The following is a 21,426-nucleotide window of genomic DNA, read 5'->3' as shown; positions in this document are numbered from 1 at the left end:
GGGTGCGGGTCCACTCGCCGGGTGCGGGTTTGCCTGGAGCTGCACCAGAAGGGACAGGTGCTTTGTTGTGTTTGCCTGGCAGGAGATGGAACTAAAAACCATCTTGGGCATTACAGAAGCCTTTCAGTGTAGTAAAGATTGCTGTTTTACCAAAAATTTTAACAGCTCATGAGGCTTTACAGTGCCCTTAACTGTACGTAAATAGTCCATGAGAATAAGCTGTGTAAATTCTGTATTCTACAGTATCTGTTGAGGTCCTACAGGGTCTCAAATGAACTGCATTAAGCACCTGGGATGTGAGTGCTTGGCAGCGCATAAACTAAAATTGGAAGCACCTGGGGTGTGAGAGTGATGAGATAGACCCTGTTCCCACTCCCATGACGGGACTTTTCCTTTGCACCCAGCTGAGGAGACATGCTGGAGAAGACCAAGGAGGAAAAGAAAGCTAAGGCAGTTCTCGTGCCATGCATCATTTTCTGATTGTGGCTGGGAGTACCCTGAGACACTGTGAGGCCAGTAGGGGAACATCTCCTTGCTCAAGTCTTACACTTTTTCAGAAACCAAGAAGAGTTTCTCTGTGGGTGGATGGGTACCTAGCAAGAAGGCATGCTGGGTAAGCCCCGCCCCAGCCAGCCAGCCTGAAACCAGAGGGGGTGAAGGAGATAAGCACTTTTAAGTCCAAGCAGGCATGGCAACCGTTCTCTTCCTGTCTTGTTTTGTGATTATGCAGGAAGGTCTGGTTCTTTTGGCCTTGTGGTGATCTCACATTTGTGTTCTCACCACAGGACCATTGTTGGCACCTTTGGACATTTCTAAACATCAGGATTTCTCCTTTCCTTTAGGAATCATCTACTAAGCCTGATAAAAAGGTTTCCATCCCACCAGGCCAGATGGGCGGCCCCCTGGCTTTGCCTTCAGAACATGTGGGAGGCCTGAGCAGTGGGGCTGCAAACAGGGAGCACCCAACCCAGGCGTCTGGCAGTCTTGCTAATCCTGCTCCTATCAACCTGGAGGACTCATTGGATGGAGACTTGGTCCGTAATTCGGCCTCCTCCTTGGAGGTGGTGTCTAAGGAACTGGCCGGGCTGAGCAGCAGAGCAGGTGGGAGCTCTGAGTTCCCACTGCCGGCGTCCTCAAAAGTACCCGGGGAGAAGATGCTGGGCGTTGTGTGTTCGGAAGAGAAGAGGAACTTTGCGAAGCCCGGCCTTTCTGCCCCGCCAGCCTCTAGTTCTCTGCAGTCTCCACTCAATTTTCTGGCTGAACAGGCTTTGGCACTGGGGCAGTCCTCTCAGGAGAAAAAACCAGAGAGCTCTGGCTACAAAGAGCTGTCCTGTCAGGCTACGCTCAGCAAGGGCCTGTCAGAAGTGCACCAGTCCAAAGCAAAGCACCACGGCTTGCCGCGGACGTCTCACGCACCCCAAGCGGCACCTCCTGTGCCTGGCCCCCAGGTCAAAGTTTTTCATGCAGGCACGCAACAGCAGAAGAGCTTCACCCCTCCAGCTCCTTTCGTCAATAAGCTTCAGGGCCCAAAGCCTTCATCCCCCCAGTGCCATCGTTCCCTCCTCCAGCTTGTGAAGACAGCAACCAAAGGCCAGAGCTTCCATCCCTCCACGCCATCCTCTTCAGGAGGCACACCAGCCTCCAGCAGCAACTCTCATAAGACCCCAGCCTCGTCTTCTACCGCCCTGAGCCATCCAGCAAAACAGCACTCAGCCGGCTCTTCAGGGCCATCTTACAAGAATAGTCCCTTTGCCAGCTCTGTCTCTAAACATGGGGTTTCTTCCGGCAGCTCTTCCTCTGGAGGAACATCAGTCCAGAGTTCTACTTCCGGGAACCTGCTCCCCGGTGTACAGCCTCCCTCTACAGGACAGTCTGCCAGCAGACCTGTCCCAGGCTCTGCAGTGAAAAAACCACCTGTTTCCCAGAAGCTGACCCTGGTGGCCCCTCCAGGTGGTCCAAATGGAGACTCCAGTGGTGGGACCCAGGGAGTGGCAAAGCTACTGACTTCCTCCCTAAAATCCAGCGCGGTTAGCAGCGTGACATCGTCTACCTCCTTGCCAGTGAGTGTCCTGGCACAGCAGCCCGCCCCTCGTGGGTCTTGTGGACAGGGCCGCTTGCCTTGCCCTGCTCGGAGAGTGAGATCTGACACTGAAGGTCAGGTAGGAACAGTGAGCCCGAAGATTGGAAGGAGGACTGGGCTTCCTGTTTTCAGGTCTTTCCTTTTCTTTTTCTGGTGTAGGAATCCCAGGAGAGCCTGAAACTTCTCCTGAGGATGAGCAGAGGGAAAGGACTGGTTTGCAGGGATGCTATGATCGTGGGTAGTATAGAACAAGCCATATAATTCCTTTCATTTTTCATGGCCTCCTACTTGTCCATCTCTCCAAACAACTAAATGAAAATGCTGTCACCTCTCAGGTCATCAGCTTTGTGGAGATGTTCAAGCCCCAGGAAAAGTGATTCTTTTGGCTGGATTTTAAAGGACTCTGCAGGTCAGACAAAGGCATTTTGACAGAATGCAGTGGTTAATGAGGGTTGCCTGTGGGTAATTACAAGAAGTTTGGATGCAGGGTGGGACCTGGGAGAGAGCATGTTTTCATTTTCCAATATATGTTTTCATTCAAAATGAAATTTGAACTTCAGTCAAAATGTTTTCATTTTTCCAATATATAAAAAGGTTATGTGGTTTAAAAACAAAACTGTAGAAAGGTTTGAGGCAAGTTGTTAACTGCCTCTGTCTTGTCCTACCTCCCCTGCGAGGTGACTGTATTTCTTAGGTCCGTGTTTTTCCTGTTTCTTTCTAAAAACAAAGATCAATACATGAAAATATATATGTATATGGGTTTGTTTGGTTTTTTTGAAGATTTTATTTATTTGACAGAGATCACAAGTAGGCAGAGAGGCAGGCAGAAAGAGGGGCGGGTGGGGTGGGGGGAAGCAGGCTCCCTCCTGAGCAGAGCCCAAACTGGGGCTCAATCCCAGGACCCTGGGATCATGACCTGAGCCGAAGGCAGAGGCTTTAACTCACTGAGACACCCAGGTGCCCCAATATATGTGTATACTTTATGTATATAAGTGTGGACACACCAGTGTTTGTATATGCTTACGTCTGTTGATGTCTACAGAAGATACCCTTTCTTCCTTGCACAAAGGAGGCATACTTAATACCCAACTTTTCAAGTGAACACTGTCCTAGGAGCCATTCCACACCAGTTCAGAGACTGTTCTCTTCCTTTCCGCTGGGGCAGCAGAGCACAGGGCACCTTCATAAGGGGTGGTCTGTGGGTGGGTCCCCGCCCTGCACGTCCATTACCAGCCTTGGTCTGTGAGTGAGCTGCAGACAGAGCATTCTGACCATGCCGTGTTTCCTCCCCAGAAAGGAACGAGTGGGGCTGTGCTGCTGGCCAGTTCCTCGCCCTTAAATCTGCTGTCTGCATCCTACAAGTCTGGCAGCCCGAAACTGCCCGGAGCCATGAACTCCAACTCCCTGGGGATCATCTCCCAGTTTCCCCTCCACGTGCTCTCCTTCAGCGCCGAGTCCTCTGCCAAAGCAGGGGTTTCCAAGGATGCCATCGTCACGGGTCCTGCCCCTGGGACATTCCACCACGGCCTCAACCATAGTAAGTGCTGCTTTCCTCTCTCCTCATGCTGGAGGGACAGAAGGTTCCCCAGTGCCTGTGCTGTGATGAACTGATGAGTTCTGTTGTCATGTGCTGGGTTCCTGTGTTTGTCTGGTGTGCGACCATGGGCAGCGTTCCTGGGAACCATGCCGAGCACCCCCTCCCCAGAACTGGTCCAGGAGGTTGTCTGGGCTCTCGACCACCGAAGCTGCTTTTCTGTTCCTGTCTTCAATGTGTGTGTTTTGTTCTTTTCTCCCCTCCTGTTTTCTCTCAGGTCTCCTGGCTGGCTTGCACTCCAGCCCACCCCGTGCAGCGCCTCTCCCACACGCTGCCGTGTCTACCCACATCCCGCAGAGTCTGCCAGGTAATTGCCAGGTGATCAGAGTGCCATGCACCCCATACGCCATTGTGCTCCCCACCTTTAGATGCCTTATCTGCTGCCAGGGAGTTCAGTGTCTTCAGCTTGTTGTTACTGTGTTGTCCTGGTTTGTCCTTCAAGGCTGTGGCTCTTTGGGTGCTCACTGACTTAGGCTTCCACTTTGAAATTTCCTCTTGTTCCCCACTTCAAACTGCTACTGGGTCCCCCTTACCCGCTGTGATCATAGAGGGGGTTGCAATGTCCTGTGTTCGAGGCAGGGGAATCCCTTAGCTAAAGTAGGTACTCACATCAGTGCTAATATCCAAGGGCTAATTGGGGCACAGAAAGGCCTTTACATTTAAACTGCTGCACCTTTCATGTGCTGCCAGCTAAACTTTAAGTAAAAGGGAGAGCCCAAACAGCAGCAAGGTGACAAGGGCTAGGTCTTAGGAGGGACCCTAACCTGTGATGCTACCATATGTGCCAGAGAGGAGGATCTTCCAGTTAAGTTCAGGGTGAAGGCAGATGTTAGGGAACACAGCAGGACCCAGGACAGCATTCTTTTTCCTGCTTCTCATCTCTGTAGATCAGTAGATTTCAGAAAGGGGTAGGGTATTGCTGTGAGAAGGCAGCACAGATGTCCCAGCTGGCACCTTCACAGTAAGTGATGGGCCTTGCCCTGTGCTGGAACATGATTCTTTTTTTTTTTTTTTAAGATTTTATTTATTCATCTGACAGAGATCACAAGTAGGCAGAGAGGCAGGCAGAGAGAGAGAGGAGGAAGCAGGCTCCCCGCCGAGCAGAAAGCCCGATGTGGGGCTCGATCCCAGGATTCTGGGATCATGACCCAAGCTGAAGGCAGAGGCCCCAACCCACTGAGCCACCCAGGCGCCCCTGGAACATGATTCTTCAAGACACCTAATGGGATGCTGGTGGGAAGCCTCCCGGGATCTTGGTTCTGGCCTACTGCTCTTCTTACTACTCTAGACCTGCTCCAGAGAGAACCAGGGAGGCTGTGTCAGTCCCGGCACAGCCGTTCTTCAGGAAGCTGAGCCTGGGTAGCCCTGGTGCACAGGTGCTGGGCTGGGAGTGAGACAGGGAGCTTGCCTGGCTAGACATGCCTGTGGCCGACAACTCCCAAGTCTGTGTCTGTCTCCAGATTTGCTGTGGGTCTCTGGCCCCTGTGTCCCGAGGCTGATGCATTCCTGGTGAACGCCAGAGGCTGTCTGGGCATAAGAATGGATCGACAATTGTCAAGATGAAAATTTTGCTTCTTTAGAGGAAGGAACCAAGGTGCTAAGCCTGTATGAACAGTGACTCCATTTTCTTCCAGAGAAGCTGTAGCTCAGTGGACTTAACTCCGCAAACTGGTGGCTACTGTAGTAGCTAAGAGGATAATGTGGGGGTGGGTCACAGAGCCACCTGGGTGAGAGTGTGTGGTTCGAAAGATGGCAGGCACTGCCTCTGCTTGATTTCGGGCATGTCACACTTCAAACAAAACAATTGAAACAAAATAATTGAAGAGCCATTGGAAACATGACTGTTGGCCTGTGGTATTTTCAACAGCCAAAGGAAAGCACTTTCTTAGACCATCTCTGTCTCTTTTAGCCCTTCTTCACCGTTGGAGGATTATACTGAGTGGTTGTAAATGAAAAGCTGCCTGCTTATTCCAGCTGTGTGACTGTGTCTGCTTTGCTTTCTTTCTCATGCAGACTCAGAATGCTAGCGCCTTTGAACTTGTCTTTGTAGGGCCTGAGGGGTTTACTGGTGAGAGCGCTCCTTGCTGCTTGGGCGGAGTCCGGCGTGCCAGGGGGTGGTGTTGGCTGGGAATGCAAGCGGCTCTGGCACAGAGCTCAGGGTGCCGTGCACACTGGAGCGGCTGCAAGTGACTGTGCCCTCTATCTCTGCCGTGGGATTTTGGGCTCATTGAAGCCTTAGAACACACAACATTCGGGGGCTTTTGCTATCTGAGTGAGCTCCTTGAGGTTTTGTTCTTGCCACCCTTTTAAGGGAATCAGAGATCCTGAAAGACTTGTGTCTTTTGCTTACTCTTTTCCAGACGCTTCTCAGCTTCATGGAAAGGGGCCCGGTGTACCACGGAAATTATGACGTCTTCAGAGGAGAGGCCCAGCTCACTTATGTCTGGGCGGAAGCTGAACAAGTAGGTCTCAGAAACTGGATAATCACTATGCTCGTTCTGCCGATTGGTTTTCTTCTGGAGAAGGTGTGAGTGCTAAGTGGAGCGTCTCTTGGCACTGTGATGTGCCTTCTGTTAGGGGAGCAGCCCTGGGCTTCTCCAGAGGCACTGACTGGCCTGGTGCTCTGGGCTCTGTGGCTCCGTGGCTCTGTCGTGGACAATCGTTGGAGGGGCAGCTCTGGGCTAGGGCGCGTGCTGGGTCATGTACGATGCTCTGGTGTCAGGGCGGAGCAGTTGGCACACACGCTTTAAATCCGCCTGACCCCTGGCATTTGACCAGAGTAGCTCCTGGTGCCCTTGGGCTCCAGGACTCCTGGCGACAGCAGGATCCTTGAGTGGTCATGATGTCCATCCCATCCTCAGGCTGTGTGCTCAACAGGACAAAAACCCCAGCTCATATACAGCTGGGAGACTTACCTTGTTTTTTTTAGAAAAATACTCAGAACATCTAACGTGTGCTTATCATGGTGGGGGCCAGCTTCTCTGCTGAACATGACAATGAAGCTCTTTCAGAGAAAAGACCTTTGTAGATTCAACAGTTGTGACAGGATTTTTAAAGACACTTATTTTGGTCCAGATTTCGTCATTACCATTAACGCATTGGATAGAATGGGACTGCTTTGCGCATGTCATATTATAGTAAGACATAATTCCAGTGCCTTTTTGGTGGAGCAGAATTAGACACACGTCCATTCAGCCCTCTGAGTGGATCTCAGATGAAGACTTTTTTAAGATATGTCTGTATTTAAGACATAGCCAGTTTGAGTTTTTTACAGTTGCACATCATAATCTGTGCCGTCCTGACTTGAAGGTCATCTGGGCCCCCAAATCCCAGGTCCCAGTACAGCCAGGGCCCCCATTTTGTTTTTTCCAGGTTCATACAGGTGGACTGCAGAGCCCCAAAGCCCTTCATCTCTTGGAGGGCCAAGGATATGAGGGGTTCCAAGTCTCAAGACATTCCAGTTTGTTTTATTTAGAAACCGTTCTCAGGCAGAGCTGCAGGAACAGACCTTTGTGAAGCGTCTGCCATGTAGAAACAGGCCTCGCCGTCCTGGAGCGCTCCCGGCAGCAGGGTTGTGCGTTGACCTAAGGGTGGTGCCCCCATGAGCTTGGCGAGCGCGTCAGAGACAGACTAGGACCGCGACCCGGAGCGCACTCAGCCCATGGCTGCTTCACAAGGATGGGGAGGGCATTTGCCTGTCCTGTGAAGTATGTGCCACAAGGGTGTCTGAACTGACTGCTTCGGCTAAGTGATTGCAAACACGGAGAGTTCTCCGCCTCCTCAGAATGTGTGCCTGTGTGGAGACACAGGCTGCGCTCTTGGTTCCTGCCTTCCAGGGTACAGTGCTCAGTAACTCCCAGTTCATGCAGAGCTTTGCCTGGTTGCCAGCGGAGCAACACCTCTGTCAGCCGTCCGGCTAGGCCTCTGCTGTTTGGTTTTTTTTCCTCCCCCGATCCCCACCCCTTTTTTTTTTTTTTAAATAACGTAAGAACCAACATGTGTTTCACATCGGGCTAGAGTGGATTCCTTCCCTTCATTATATCTATTTTTTGCAACTTGGGTTTCCAGTTTGTTTACAGAATAGTCTTAGGTAGTAGCAAAAGAGCCAAAGAAGAGATTTGTATTGCTGAGCTCAGAGCCGCGCAGAGGCCGCCCGTGAACACTGAGCAGTGGGAACTCTCCAGGCTTCTCCACCCGAGAACACCCGAGGTCCCTTCCCTGCAGCGCTCCCTCCTCCCCATGTACCATTGAGTGTGCAGCTGGAGCAGAGTACCCTCATTTTTAGGAATCTAGTGATGCCTCTTGCCTCAGGGAAACGTTTCTTTGATGGGGAGTTTATGAGATTTCTTTTTCTTGTTTATGCTTTATTTGTGGTAATGAAAGAGTGAATGACTTTCACAGCCATGGCCGGGCAGACCGGCAGGCAGAGCGGGCTCCGGGGCCGGGGGCTGCGGGGCTGCCCTCGGTGCGGCCAGCTGCTCCTGAGGTGTGAGAGGAGCTGTGGCTTTTGTGCGGCGCGACTTTGTTGGTGTGGGGGGTGGTGTGGAAATTGTTAATCTTGTATAAAGCAACTCAATAAATTGTTTCAAGGTTTCCAGAACATTGTTTCTCATTCTCTCTACCTTTTTTGCAACTAATTCTTCTTCCCCTAGGAGCTGGTAGATGAGGAATATTCATTTTGGCCAAAAGCCAAGAGGGAGCAAGGGAAATAATAAACCTCATGTGCAAAAGAAGAGGACACACTATGGAGTTAGAATGAAGCCACCAGGTTTTTATTTTTGCACTATAAATAGAGTTCCCTAGTCCCATTTTCTTACATAATACACGAGATAACAGAGAACCTAAAATTCTTTTGGTGAAAAATCAAGTGTATAGTTAGTATACCTAAATACCAGTGAGCTGGTAAGAAGACTTATAAGGCACTGAAACTAAGGCTAACAGCAACGCAGTTCTTTACGAAAATACTTTAACTTCAGAACCACAACACCTTATCTGATGGTACATTTTCCTGGGACAGTCTGGCTGACAGTTTACCTTCACTCGAGCACTGAAGGCCAGGCGTTGTTCTGGTTTCTTTGCAGCTTTTCTGGCCTAGAACCTGGATCTCTCCTACCAGGAGGCCGCTGACAGAAAGTCTGCTGTCAGCCAGAACCCAGAGGGGGCATGTGAATGCAGGTCAGCAGCCCGGAGGGGCCCAGTCCTTTGATATAGGGAAAGGTGTCAGGGAGGGAGGCCTTTTTGCCTGAGAGTCTCCCTACCTGGGGTGTGAAAGCCGGTCCTTGGAGTGGGCTTGCCTGTTGCAGTCGTCATGTGCTTTAGTAGTTTTTCGGATTGCTTCCAGATGTCACATGAGGAGACTACTGATGGAGGTGTGTAGGAAAAGGGACAGAAGAGGGGCATTGTGGTCGTCTGATCATCAGAGGATGAAGTGGTCCCTCCCCCAGGTTGAGGGACAGCGAGGGCTTGGGGGACGTGCTCAGCTCTGCACAGGTCAGCAGCCTGCACAGGGCCAGGGAGAAGACACAGTGGTACGGGGTAGGTTTCTGAGAAGACGGAGGGCCAGGCTATGCCTACTTCTGCCCAGACACCAGGACAGCCAGCTCCTGGATGGACATTTCCTTGTTGACGTAGCGGTCGTACTGAGCTGGGGTCAGCCTTCCTTTCTGCAGAGCCTCTTCGATGGAGAACTTCCTGCCGGACTTCCTGTCGTGGATCACGGAGGATTCTCCGGTAGGGCCCTTCACTGATATTTCCTCCCAGTCACACTCTTGGCTCCGGAGTTTGACAAACATGTTCCAGTCGATGAGACCGGCCCGGTGGGCTTCCTCCGGGGACAGCTCCCGGCCTGTGTCAGGGTCGATGACCACAATGGAGCGCCGCAGGTGGTTCTCCCTCTGCTCCCTCTTGACGGCCACGGAGCCCAGACGCTTCTGCAGCTCATCGATCTCGAGGTCTTTGTCTTTGGAGAGCCTCTTGAGGTCGTCCAGTTCTCTCTCCAGGGACCACAGTCTGGAGTCCAGGTTCTTTCCAGAGTCTGCCGTCGTCATGTTTCTCAGGTCTCGTGTTTCTGTTGACGCCATTTCAATTTCTGACTGAAGCCGCCGGGTCTCGAGCTGTAGGCTCTGCCGCTCCAGCTGCAGCCTGTGGTTCTCTTCCCTCAGGAAGTCCAGCTCCTTGGAGGACTTGGAGTTGTAGAACTCCAGCTCCGACAGCTTGGCTTCCAGCCGGCTCACCTCCGCATCCAGGTCCCTCTTGCTCCGGCTCTCCTCCTCCAGGCTGCTCTTGAGCTTCCGGATCTCTTGCTCCGTGTCGCCCTTGTCCACCTGGATGCTTTCAGAGAAGACCACCTTCTCCTTGACCTCCATCTGCTCCAGGCTCACTAGCTTCTTCTTCAGGGTCTCCAGCTCGCTCTCCAGGACCTGCCGCCGGTGCCGCTCTTCCTCCAGCTGGACCTGGAGCAGAGAGTGTTCTCTGGCCTGCTGGGGGTCCTGCTGTAGCACCACCTTCTGCTTGAGGGTCACCTTCTCCCGGGCCTCCCCCTCCTCCTTCTCCAGGTCGGCCAGCCGCTGCTTCAGGCGCTGCACCTCCAGCTCGGCCTCCCTGCGCGCCTGCCTCTCCCGTTCCAACTCTTCCAGCTGCCGCTCGAGCTCCGCGCGCCTGCGCTGCAGCCGCCGCAGCTCCCCACGGAGGTTGTCGATCTGGCGCAGCTCCACATCGATGCTCTCGGTGAAGGCATTCACCTCCGCACGCAGGCTGGGCTCCTCCTCGTACCTGACCACCTCCTGCTGGACCACCTTCTCCTTCACCTGGGACAGCTCCTCCTCCTTCTGCCTGACCTTCTCCTCCTGGGAGGCCCTCTCCCTTTCCAGATCCACCTGTTTCTTCTGTTCCTCTGACAGCCTGGTGCGCAAGGACTGCACTTCCTCTTTGGTCTGGGGATCTTCCTGGAACTGGAGGATCTCCTGGACCACCTCCTTGGTCTGCACCTGGGGTTTGGTGTCCTTCAGGGACTGGATCTCTTGCTTCAGCTGGTAGATTTCCAAATCACACCTTTCAATGAGTCTCGTCTTGTCCACAATCTCCTCCCGGAGCCTCTGAAGCTCCTTCTCCATCTCCGGGTCGGTCTTGTACTTGATGACTTCCTTCGTCACCTCCTTGACCTCAACCTGGGGGCCCCGCCTCCGGAGTGCCTCCAGCTCGCTCTGGTAGCTCTTCAGCTGCTCCTCGGCCGCCCGGTACTTGCGCTCCTGCTCCACGAGCTCCAGGCGGAGGTCGGCCACTTCCCTCTCGGCCTCGGGGTCCGGCCGCACGATTTCCCGCACCTTCTCCTGCACCAGCACTCGGGCGTTTTCCTCCTCCAAGGCCCAAATCTTGCGGAGCAGCTCTGTCTTCTCCCTCTGGTTGGCGCGAGCCTTGGCCTCCTCATCCTCATACTGGCGTTTGAGGTCGCTGACTTCCCTCTCGGTCGCCACATCCTTTTCCACCTTGAGCACCTCCTTCACGGTGATCTTGCCCTCAGCCATGGCCCGCTCCTTCTCCAGCCTCTTGAGCTTGTCCTGCAGGAAGGTCAGTTCCTCCTCACATTCCTCCCGGAGCTTGCCCTCCCGCCGCTGGGCCTCCTGCAGCTGCCGGTACTCCGCCTCCAGCTGGGGGTCGCTCTGCAGCTTCACCACCTCCTTCTCGGTGACCTTCTCCTGCGCCCGGTTCTTCTCCTCGGCCAGGGCCGCGACGCGCTGCTGCAGGAGGGCCACCTCTGCTTCCCGGGTGCCTTTCTGCCGCCGCAGCTCCTCCAGCTCCTCCCTCAGCTTCAGGACTTCGTCCGCCTGGGCTCTGTCCGGCTCGATGCGCAGCACCTCCTTGACCACGTACTCCTGCCCCCCGTCCCCCGTCTCTTGCTCCAGCACGCGCAGCCGCCGCCGCAGCGCCTCCAGCTCCTCCTGCAGCTGCCGGTTCTTGTGCTGCTCCTCGCCCAGGCTCCGCTGCATCTGCTGGAGGCTCTCCTCCAGGGCAGGGTCTGGCACCTTCTTCAGCACTTCCTTCTTCACCACCGCTTCCTGGGGGCTCCGCTGCTTCAGAGTCTGGATCTCTTCCTGAGCGCTCTTGACCTCCTTCTCCAGCTGCTGCCGCCGCTCGATCTCCTCATCCAGCTCCTTTTGAACCTTCCACGTCTCATCCGCTGTGGAGCCCGGTGCGCTCCCTTGCAGGCTCTCATGGCTCGCTCCCACCTCCGGCTGCTGAGGAGGAGAAGACAGTGCGTGGTTATAGCCGGACGCTCTGCCCGGCTCGTTCCCGCCTGGTCCGAGAGCACCTCGGTCACCTATGATGAACAGGTCAGACTGGTGGTCCCGTGACCCCCAAGACTCCCTCGGTGCCAAGGTCACTGGAGTTCTAGGGTTACTTTTGAAAATGGTAAAAACAAGTGTTTTTTTTTGGTTTGTTTGTTTTTAATATTTTATTTATTTATTTGACAGAGATCACAAGTAGGCAGAGAGGCAGGCAGAGAGAGAGAGGAGGAAGCAGGCTCCCTGCTGAGCAGAGAGCCCGATGCGGGACTCGATCCCAGGACCCTGAGATCATGACCTGAGCCGAAGGCAGCGGCTTAGCCCACTGAGCCACCCAGGTGCCTCAAAACAAGTGGTTTTTTTAAGTGATAAAGTATTTTTCAGCCAAAGAGCATGAAGTGAAACTACACCCTGCTACCGGCCTCTGGTCATGTTCCCAGAGGCTGTGGGGCATCTTGGAGACGTGCATCTGTCCCGCACAGATGGCTGTCCCCCATTCTGCACTTAGTAGGGACAGCAAATTCCACAGTGCTGCTACTTCATTTTCCACTGTGTGGCCGGACAGACGCGGGCTTCTGAATATACGCGACGTGCTCCTGGGCACTCAGCACGTGTTCGGTGGATGGCACACTTGTCGCATTCGTGTCAGCAGAGGCATTGGCAGGGGCCAGTACTTGGCCTCGTGCTATCCAGCCACGTTAGCAAGGGACACTGCCACCAGCTCACAGACTGTTTCTTGGAAACAGAAGGAGCCTTATTTCTCACCTGCTGGCATAGTGTTGAGCAAAATGTCTTACTAAGAGGGGTGCCTAGGGGGCTCAGTGGGTTGAACAACCGACTTTTAATTTCGGCTTAAGTGGTCTTCTCGGGGTCATCGGATCGGGCTTCGAGCTGTGTGAGGAGTCTGCTTGGGATTCTCTCTCCCCTTCTCCTCTGCCCTAAAAGAAAATCTTAAAAGAAAAAAACATTTAAGAACATCCATTACCTGTCTCAGGAGACTCAGAGCAAACTCCAGATTCTGCAGCCTCTGTCTGTTGATGGCATTAACTTCTGTGAACTTGGCAGCAAGAGCCGCTTCCTACAGGAGTCAGCAAACAGGAGTCAACAGGCTAAGCCAGAGTGAGCTGGACAGTGTTTGCAAAAGTCTGAAATTTGGGGACAGTGAGTGGCTTCTGGCCTCTTGCTGCCTGGAGCTGGATGTAGTCTGAGCTGGTGGAGAAACTGGATTTAGAGGGAGAAGCCTAAGTCCCTGCCTCTGTGCCCTAAAGTTCTTGTGTGTAGGAGTATCAGCTCTCCGTCCGTGTGTACTCAGGAAGGGTAAAGTGGGAGCCTCCCAAATGCATGGCTCTGGCCCAGATACCTCCAGCAGCCTTTCCAGGTAGATCAGCGTTCCCGCCCGAGAACAAGTTCATTATCTTTTCTTACTGAGCATGTTAGCTCCCAGAAGGGCTTCTCAGGCCACTTTCCCTATTGGGTGTCCATCTCCGAGGCCCCGGCAGCCCGCAGAGCTCACCTCTTCCCTCACTTTGGCAGCAGGGGACTGGAGCCTGGCTCTCTTGCTCACATGGCTGCTCCTTCCATTCTCCAGATCAAGAAGGGACCTTAGCTTCTCTGCTTCTAACTCGTAGTCCTGGGTGAGAGAGAGATGGGGCAGGGGGGCAAGGGCAGCGGAGTCCGAACCGTTGTGCCCCTCGCAGCGGCCGGCAGAGGTCTGCGCAGCTGCGTCACCTGCCAGGAGGTTGTGAGAAGCATCGATCCACCAGCAGCACCGAGCTGTGTCCCTGAACAACCTAGGACCCAACCAAAAGTGCCCGCACTTGCCCCTCGCGCCCCCACACAGCGGTCCCTCTGTCCCTGAGCGTGGCGCTCTGCTGCGGCGCCGTAGCCATTTTTCACCCCGGCGCCTCCTGATCCTCCTCCTCCGTCAGTGTGGTGACCCTAATCCAGCAAGTGGGGGAAGGAGAACGCGCCTGGCCGCTTCTCTGCTGCCTGCCATTTCGGGGATTTCTAGTTTCTCTTTTGCTTTTGTAAATAATGCTGTTAGAATGATTTTGTTTATCTTCCATTGTTGTTCTTTGGTAATTTTCCCCTTGAGGATAAATTCTCCCTGTGTACTGCTCTGAGCAGTAGAAATCCCTTTTCTGGAAGTGTCTGATAGCCTCCTGTTGTCCCCAAGGTCGTGCCGGTTGACAGGAGGCCCGCTGGGCCCGGCCCAGGATGTCCCTGTGCAGCGCACCTGGCGGGAAGAGGCTCACCTTGACAGCTTGCTGGTACTGCCGGGAGTGCGCGCAGACTGTGTGAACTTCCTCCTCCCTTCTTGCTATCTCATCTAGCAGGTTCTGTAAAACAACAGAGACTTTAAACATCAAATTGGGGGGGGAAAAAAAAAAAACCCAGCTTGACAGAGGAGTTAGATTCCTTAAATCTGACATTCTTCTGTAGCACAAAGTACAATGAATGGCTTCCTTGTGTACAGCTGTTTGTCACAGAAAACAGTTCTCCAGCCCTATGAAGAAGGGCCAGGAGGAGAATAGAGTCTGCCTGGAAACCAGTGTTTACTGAGTACTTTGGAACGTCAGGCACTGTTCTCCTACCTTGCTTGCATTACCTCATTTAATCTTCCAGCCGCCCTGTGAGGGAAGCCCCATCACCCTCTCCAGTGGAGGAGGACACCAAGGCACAGGGAGGTTCAGTGACTTGCCCATGGGGACACAGCTCTTAGGAGTAGAATGTGGCTTTGAATCTAGGCTGTTGGCGTCCCATGTCCCTTGTCCCTGAGTCCAAGATTGCTGCCTTCCAAGGAACCAGGACTCTGAACTCTGGACACGGACGGGACCTTTCACCACAAGCGCCCCCCTTATGGAACTATGACCGTTGGCTCAGTCAGCCACCCTGCTCGGATGGTCCACGCTGGGCCAGGCCCTGTGCTGGGCACCGAGGAAGGAGTGAGACTGCTCTCGTTCTCATAGTTAGGTTCTGGGGCCAGGCAGGGCCAAGGTCCCTTGAGGACACAGCTCTGCCAGGCCTTTGCCCTCTTCTGTTGGGGTAGGCGGCAGCCACTGCCTGGGTCCCCTCCGAGCCCCCCCGTGCCACTATAGGCCTATGAACACAGAGGCAGCTGCCCTACCTTCTGATTCTTCAGCTTGGTCTCCATCTGGCTGAGGCTGTCTGTCTCCTGGGGCTCATAGCTGGGGATGTGGGACAAGAACTGGAGCACGTGGTCGCAGCCACTGCGGTAGTCCTCATACGCAGCCTTGGCACTCTGCAGGCTCTGGGCCCTATTGAGACAAAGCCCATCAGGCCTCTGCCACCGTCAGTGGGTACTGCCTATACTTTTTCAAAGAAGTTCTCTCCACTCATTGTTTACAAGCAGGAGGGATCAAGTATAATCCAACAAAACCAAGACACTCCCCAAAAAGAGGGTGGTTAATGAAATTATGGAATGTTAACTTGGAATACACTGTGGCCTCTGTCAAGGACAGGTAGGTCCAGGCATACTGACCGGGAGAGGTGCCTGTGGGGTATTATAGGACCTCAGTAACCCATAAGTCCAAGGAGAAACCCCTGGAGACACTAGGAAACCTGAACTTACTATAAATAAAAACATTAACATTTGTGGGACGCAGCAAAAGCCATGCTTATAGGGAAATACGCAATTTTCAGTGCTTTTATTGGAAATGGAGGAAGAGCTCAACAATGGAGAAAAAATAAAGCAAACTAAAGCTAATACCAGCAGGAAATGGTTAAGAACAGATGCCACTGGAAGAAGAGACAAAACAGGAGAGAAAAGGACTAAAACCAAAGCTAGTTCCTTAAAATGATCGGTGAATTGATGAGCCTCCCCATGGTCAGGAAGGTCAGGAAGGAAAAATAATACGTAAATAAAATGAGAAAAGGTAAAACATTGGGAATGAGGTGGGTACATCCCATCAGGTCCTGGAAGCAATGAAAGAATAATGTTATTAGGGACAATTTTATGTTAGTCGATTCACCCACTTGAGGAGATGGACAGATTCCTTGAAAGACACAAGCTCTCGGACCTGCTCCAAGAATGAGATGACCCAGAATAACTGGATACCTAGTAACAAGGTTGAATTTGTGAAAATCTCACACATCGATAACAAATGACTCACAGGCCTGCATGGCTTCTCCACTGGTGAATTCTACCTAGCATTTAAGTAAGCAGGATCGGTTCTGTACTAGCTCTTCGGGAGAGGAGAAGAGGAGAGATCCCACTTACTCACGCCTGACCCCAACAAAGCGGAGAGGAAAAAGCAGGACGCAGTGTGTGTTGTCATCCGTGTTCCACACCTGCCCCAGCTCCTCAGCGTTCTTGGAAGGGGACACAAAGTGGTAGCTATGCTTCTCTTGAACAGGGGCTGGTCGTTACAATTGCCTTGAGTTTTTTAGTTTGTACATGTATTATTGCTTTTCTCAAAAAGAAACTCTAGAAAACAAGCAGCCTTCAGCAGCCTCGGTGCAGACCAGCTAAGCGGGGGCTGCGGCCTGCCCGAGGCTCCTCACCTGAGCTCAGCTTGCTGGCGGAGGTTGTCTGATCGCTGGCCCAGCTTGAGCACCTCGGCCTCCTGGCGCTCCAGGTCCGGGCAGTGCTCCTGGAAGCGGCTGGCCAGGGAGCTGGAGCACTGCTTGGCTGCCTGCAGGTTCCGCTCCACCTCAGCGAGGAGGGCCTTCTGGGCCTGCAGCTCGGAGGCCAGGGTCTGCCGGGGCAGAGAGGCAGATGGCGGGTGCTGTGGCTGGAGCTTCCAGGGCCAGGGCAGCGCTGCCCCAACTGTTGGGGGCCTTCTGCCTTGGCAGATAGGTAAGCCCAGGTGTGGGAAGGGACTGGGGCTTTGCTTCTGTGTTTCTTCTTAAACCTGGTGGTGGTTTCTGCAATGCTGGGTTTCATCACAACACAATCCGGAAAACCTGACCTCTGAAAACCCTGCATTCGGCAGCGCGTGCCCTGTGACATCGCACCGGGACCAGAATGACCGGCTGCTCTCCCTCCAGTTGCGAGGCCTCAGGCCTGAGGTGAGGATCCCCGCAGGAGAGCGGGTGTGTGAATGAGGGGCCTCCCGAGGGCTGGAGTGCCCACGGGCGACAGGCAGGCAGACACGCCGAGCAGCCCAGGGCCAACGGAGCAGAGAAAGTGGGCGCTAGGGCTGGAGGCAGCGGCCGCTCCGTGGCTGCTGACCTGCTCCAAGAGCATGCCGGCCCAGGGGCCAGATCTGCTTGTCCGGGGACACTGGAAATCGGGGCGGTTGACGTGGATACTTTTAAATCCAGGCTCCTGATTTCCACAAGCCCCACGAGCAGCTGGGACTCGTGCCATGGGCCTCCATTTGCAGCTTCTGACCTGGCACCCCACAGCCTTTCAGAACCTGCAGACTCGCTGCCCCCGTAACTCAGGGCCTCTGTCCCCATCTGTTCAGAGGCAGGGGGTCGGGGAGCACGTGGGGAGAAAGGCTTGCAAGACCCCAGGTCCCCAAACTTACTGCCAGCTCCTGCCTCTTGCTGTCCAGGGCGCGGCCACTCTCAGGTACTGTGTCGTCCTGGGTCAGCTGCTTCTCATAGGTGGCCAGCACTTCCCAGCCCTGCTGCAGACTCTTCTCTAGGCGGTTGGCCACATCCACTCTGGGGACACAGGTCAGGAGTGAGGGGTGCCCGCCTGGCCCCATAACCCCACCCGACCTCCCACTGCCCGCCTGCCACCCACTTCTCCTGGGCCAAGTCCAGCAGCTGCACTAGGCGCTCATATTTGCGGTTGGTGTCCTCCACCCGGGTCTTCAGCAAAGGGGCGGTGCCGCTGCCCGGGAGGGCCTGCACGAATTCCTCGCACTCAGCTATGCTGCGCACCTTCTCGGGCTCGATCCGCCGCAGCTCATTGGTGATGTTCTGTGGGGACCAAAGCCCCTGGAGTTGGCCACAGTCCAGCAGCCTCCTACCCTCTAGGGGTTTCACGGGACAGGAAGCTGCTGGGGAAGCCTGGGCCCTCCCTGTGGAGCCAGCCCCCAATGAGCGTTCCCCGGAATTCTGGCACAGTGGAGTGACAGAAATTTAACAGGTAATTATCAAGCAACTGCTCTTCTGTAGACACCATGTGAATGATCTCCGTCTTTGGGGGCCACCCCATGAGGTGGGTACCTTTCCTCTCCCCATTCACAGGTGACTGTAACTCCCAACTAGCTCAGGAAGAGTTGTGGTGGGGCTTGGCCATGACCCACCCCTGTGCCTGTCCTCCTCTGGCCTTGAATGCTTCTAAACACACTGAGGCCCGGGCTTGAAGAGAGCAGGTCTGCAGTCAAGCAGCCAGCAAGCAGCTCTCATTTTGAAGCTGCGGTCGCCATGCCTGGCAGCCTCCCACCTGGCGGGTTACTGGTGTGATCTCTACTGCCGTGAGCCGGCAGGTGACGAGCCATGTGGAAGCAGCATGAACCTCGCTTGCCCTTTGTCCTGGGGCTGTGTTGGGGGTTCTGGGGCTCAGGCATCTCCTCGGTCATCAGCCTAGAACAGCACCCCTCACTGCCATCACTCAGGACTAATGATTACATGGGACAGGTGGTCCCTGTCCAGCACCAAGGCCCCCTGGCGGGACCAGCCTGGCGGTACCTTAAGGTCCTTGGCCCGTTCGGCACTGTCCTGCACAGCCCGGCCCTGCTCCAGCGGCGGCCGTAGGATTGCTGTGATAGCCTTCTCCTGCCGGTCTAGATCTCTGGCCACCTTGTCCAAGCCAGCCAGCAGATGCCGCCCCTGAAGATCAGAGGCATCTGCCAGAAGGAAATCAGAGTCAGGTGGCAGTGGGGAGCCAGAGGGGGGCCTTGTGGCACAGGGAGAGGACATAGCCCAGCCTCCCCCACCCCTGTCCTGCCTGTCTCCTGCTATCCCATCTGCAGCACCGACCTGGTGTCCATCCCCTCCTCCCTGTCCACCCAGAGCCCTGGACCGTGGCCCCAGCACCCACCTCCAGGATTCTCTTTCTTCAGCACCTCATGCCGCTGCTGGAGTGCGCTCCTGCTCCTGGCTGCCTTCTGCCGCACGCTCCGGTACTGGCCGCCCAAGCTGTGAGTGCAAAAATCGGCTGGGGTCCGGGGCCAGCGCACCCATGGGGCCCCAGACTGCGGCTGGCCAAATGGCCCAGGGGAGTCACCAGGCCCATCAAAATGCTTTGAGAAGTCAAAACCTGGTACACGTGGAAAGTTTGCTATAATGCTATTCTTTCTTTACTTCTGGGTTCAGGTAGGCCAGCCCTTCTCTTCTTCATAACCAGTTTTACTACCTAAAATTCTTTGTTCCTTTGTCTTTCCCACCAAGACGTTACTCCTGAGATAGCGGTACACAGCAGGTGCTCAATAAACACTTGCTGAATGAATACGTGACAGCATTCCTTGAGTCACTCACTGAACAGAGGAGTTGCTGGGTACTTATTCTGCACCAGGTACTGAATGAACAAGGCCCTGGAGACGGCAAATCTCAAAGAGCCCCTCCCGGCCATGTAACTGACACGCACAGCATTCTAATAAACGGCAGTTACAGGCAGGGGGAGAAGGTGCTTGAGCCAGGGTGGAGGGGGAGTGGACATTCAGGGGAGGCTTCACAGAAGAAGTGACCATGGAGCTGTCTTAATTCAAGAGGCCTGAGCCAACCAGGCCTGGAGTAAGCATCCAGAGGGAAGAGCCTATGCAAAGACCCAGAAGCACTTGAAGAGCAAGTGCGGACTGTGCCTGCAGCCTGATACTGACATTGGCAAGTCAACCTGCCAGTGGGGTCTGCTCCTGTCCCACTTGAGCCCCCAAGGGGGTGCAGGTATGGGGTGTCAGTTGCCTCCTGAAGCTGGGAAGGATGCCCAGGGCTGTGAATAGGGCCCGAGGGGCCCAGCGGGTGGTGCCAGCCCTTGCCGGCTCCGTCCTTTGCCCCATACCTGTCCGCCAGAGCCAGGGCCTCGGGGTCAGTCGGGGGGATCACGAAGCAGACGGCGGGGGCAGTCAGCTTATTCCCTGCGCTGTCCGTGAGGTCCCAGCTCTCCCCATTGTTGCTCTGCAGGGTGTAGCTGTAGCCCCGTGAGATCAGGCCCTGGCAGGGGCAGGCTGGTCAGAGGGCACGGAGAGACCTGCCCTGGCCAGTGACCAGGAGCCCAATCGCCATCACACCCCAGCCTCCCAAGCCTTAGCCCCTCTCTCTGACCCTCCCCAAGACATTTCGCTGTAGAGTGTAGGGAGGGTCCAGCTGCAAGCAGACATGTGGGATCTGATGTCTCAACACCCACTTGGACTTCCCTTTGAGGAGCCGCCCCCACCCTCACCAGCCCCTGACTGCTCAGGGTGGGCATGTGACTCAGGCCTGGCCAATGTGAACGGCATCTGGAGCCACAGTGACTGGTTTAGGCAGGACACAGGACTCAGCTGGTAGAACAGAGGTCAGGGCAGCTGGTGGGACACTGCGGTGGGGGGGGGGGTGGCAGAGAGTGACCCCAACTGCAGGGATGGACAGAGGTTCCCTAAAAACATTGTGTGAGGCCCTGCATCCAGCTTTGTCACTCCTAAGGCTCCTCAATCACCTGAAAGGGGCAGATCTGGGCCCAGCCTGTCTGTTGCACCCAGGGCACCTGGGCGGCAACTCACCTGGTCACCCTCAAAGTCACAGAGCGCCTCCACGGGGATGGGCTTGAGCGGGGTCTCCCGGCGGTACTTGAGGGGCACAACCTGCTGGCCTCGCTTCTGCAGGCCCCGCACCACATGCTCGTACTTGTCCAGAGCCTTCTCCTGGTCCTGAATGCAGCAGGGGGAGGGCCCAGGTGAGACCACCCACTCCCCCAGGTGGGAGCTGCAGGGAGGGGTGCAGGAGGCCCTGGCTGGGCCCATCACTCACGTCCAGCTCCCGCAGCAGCAACTCAATCTGGTACTGGTCCTTGAAGTCAGGGTTGTACTTCTGGTTCAGGTCCGAGTCCACCTTGTGCAACAGGTCCTGGGCATCCTTCATGTCTTTGTGGAACTAGGGGACACCAGACGGTCCTATCACAGACAGGAAACCAGTAGGACACGGCCAATCCTGGCTGCGGCTTCAAGCCCACCCCTGGCCAGGGGTGGGCAACCCCAGTCACGCTAAATCCACAGGCTCGTGTGAGCCTCAACCCTCCCTGGCTGGCTTCTGAGGGCCTCCTGGGCCAGGTGCCTTCCTGCCAATCTGCACGCAACCTTTAGGACATTTTAAGCGTTCATACATACATACTGTTAAAGCTTTCTTTCCTATTTCATTCCTCTCTTTGAGCTAGGGACACCCTGATTTCATGCCACACTTTTCAAAGTCTTGATACACGGAACACAGCCTCCCACTTTGTTCTTGAAAGTTCTCTTGGCCATTCTTTAGTCCATCAACTCTGGAATCCCTTAGCTCTCTCCTGGGCTGTAACAGTGAATAGGACCCTGAGGCGCCTGTGAAGCTCATAGACCAGCAGGGTCCAGACACTGAACCAG

At 54.7% G+C, this 21,426-nt stretch overlaps 2 protein-coding genes across 5 annotated transcripts in view; one reads left to right on the top strand and one right to left on the bottom strand.

Moving 5' to 3' along the window:
- UBN1 (ubinuclein 1) overlaps positions 1–8,274 on the top strand; it is a 39,275-nt gene extending 31,001 nt beyond the window's left edge. The window contains exons 15-18 of one of the 4 annotated variants that reach the window (XM_032327441.1): positions 843–2,060; positions 3,374–3,617; positions 3,892–3,981; positions 6,035–8,274. In XM_032327441.1, coding sequence (XP_032183332.1) covers positions 843–2,060; positions 3,374–3,617; positions 3,892–3,981; positions 6,035–6,084 — 1,602 coding nt within the window. In that variant the 3' untranslated portion in view covers positions 6,085–8,274. Of the gene's footprint in view, positions 1–842; positions 2,160–3,373; positions 3,618–3,891; positions 3,982–6,034 lie in introns of all 4 variants that reach the window. The other 3 variants (XM_032327439.1, XM_032327442.1, XM_032327440.1) reach the window with 3 other exon arrangements.
- A 150-nt stretch (positions 8,275–8,424) lies between these two features.
- PPL (periplakin) overlaps positions 8,425–21,426 on the bottom strand; it is a 44,351-nt gene continuing 31,349 nt past the window's right edge. The window contains exons 10-22 of the mRNA XM_032327438.1: positions 20,822–20,944; positions 20,575–20,721; positions 19,875–20,026; positions 18,918–19,015; positions 18,566–18,723; positions 17,673–17,851; positions 17,452–17,590; positions 16,481–16,674; positions 15,084–15,234; positions 14,212–14,295; positions 13,470–13,586; positions 12,942–13,034; positions 8,425–11,908 (exon numbers count right to left, since the gene is read on the bottom strand). Coding sequence (XP_032183329.1) covers positions 9,245–11,908; positions 12,942–13,034; positions 13,470–13,586; positions 14,212–14,295; positions 15,084–15,234; positions 16,481–16,674; positions 17,452–17,590; positions 17,673–17,851; positions 18,566–18,723; positions 18,918–19,015; positions 19,875–20,026; positions 20,575–20,721; positions 20,822–20,944 — 4,299 coding nt within the window. The 3' untranslated portion in view covers positions 8,425–9,244. The remainder of the gene's footprint in view (positions 11,909–12,941; positions 13,035–13,469; positions 13,587–14,211; positions 14,296–15,083; positions 15,235–16,480; positions 16,675–17,451; positions 17,591–17,672; positions 17,852–18,565; positions 18,724–18,917; positions 19,016–19,874; positions 20,027–20,574; positions 20,722–20,821; positions 20,945–21,426) is intronic.

This window comes from Mustela erminea, chromosome 20, assembly GCF_009829155.1.
Source record: "Mustela erminea isolate mMusErm1 chromosome 20, mMusErm1.Pri, whole genome shotgun sequence".
Taxonomy (NCBI): domain Eukaryota; kingdom Metazoa; phylum Chordata; class Mammalia; order Carnivora; family Mustelidae; genus Mustela; species Mustela erminea.
Note: the sequence above shows the minus strand (reverse complement) of the source record. Positions and strands in the feature narration are given on the sequence as shown.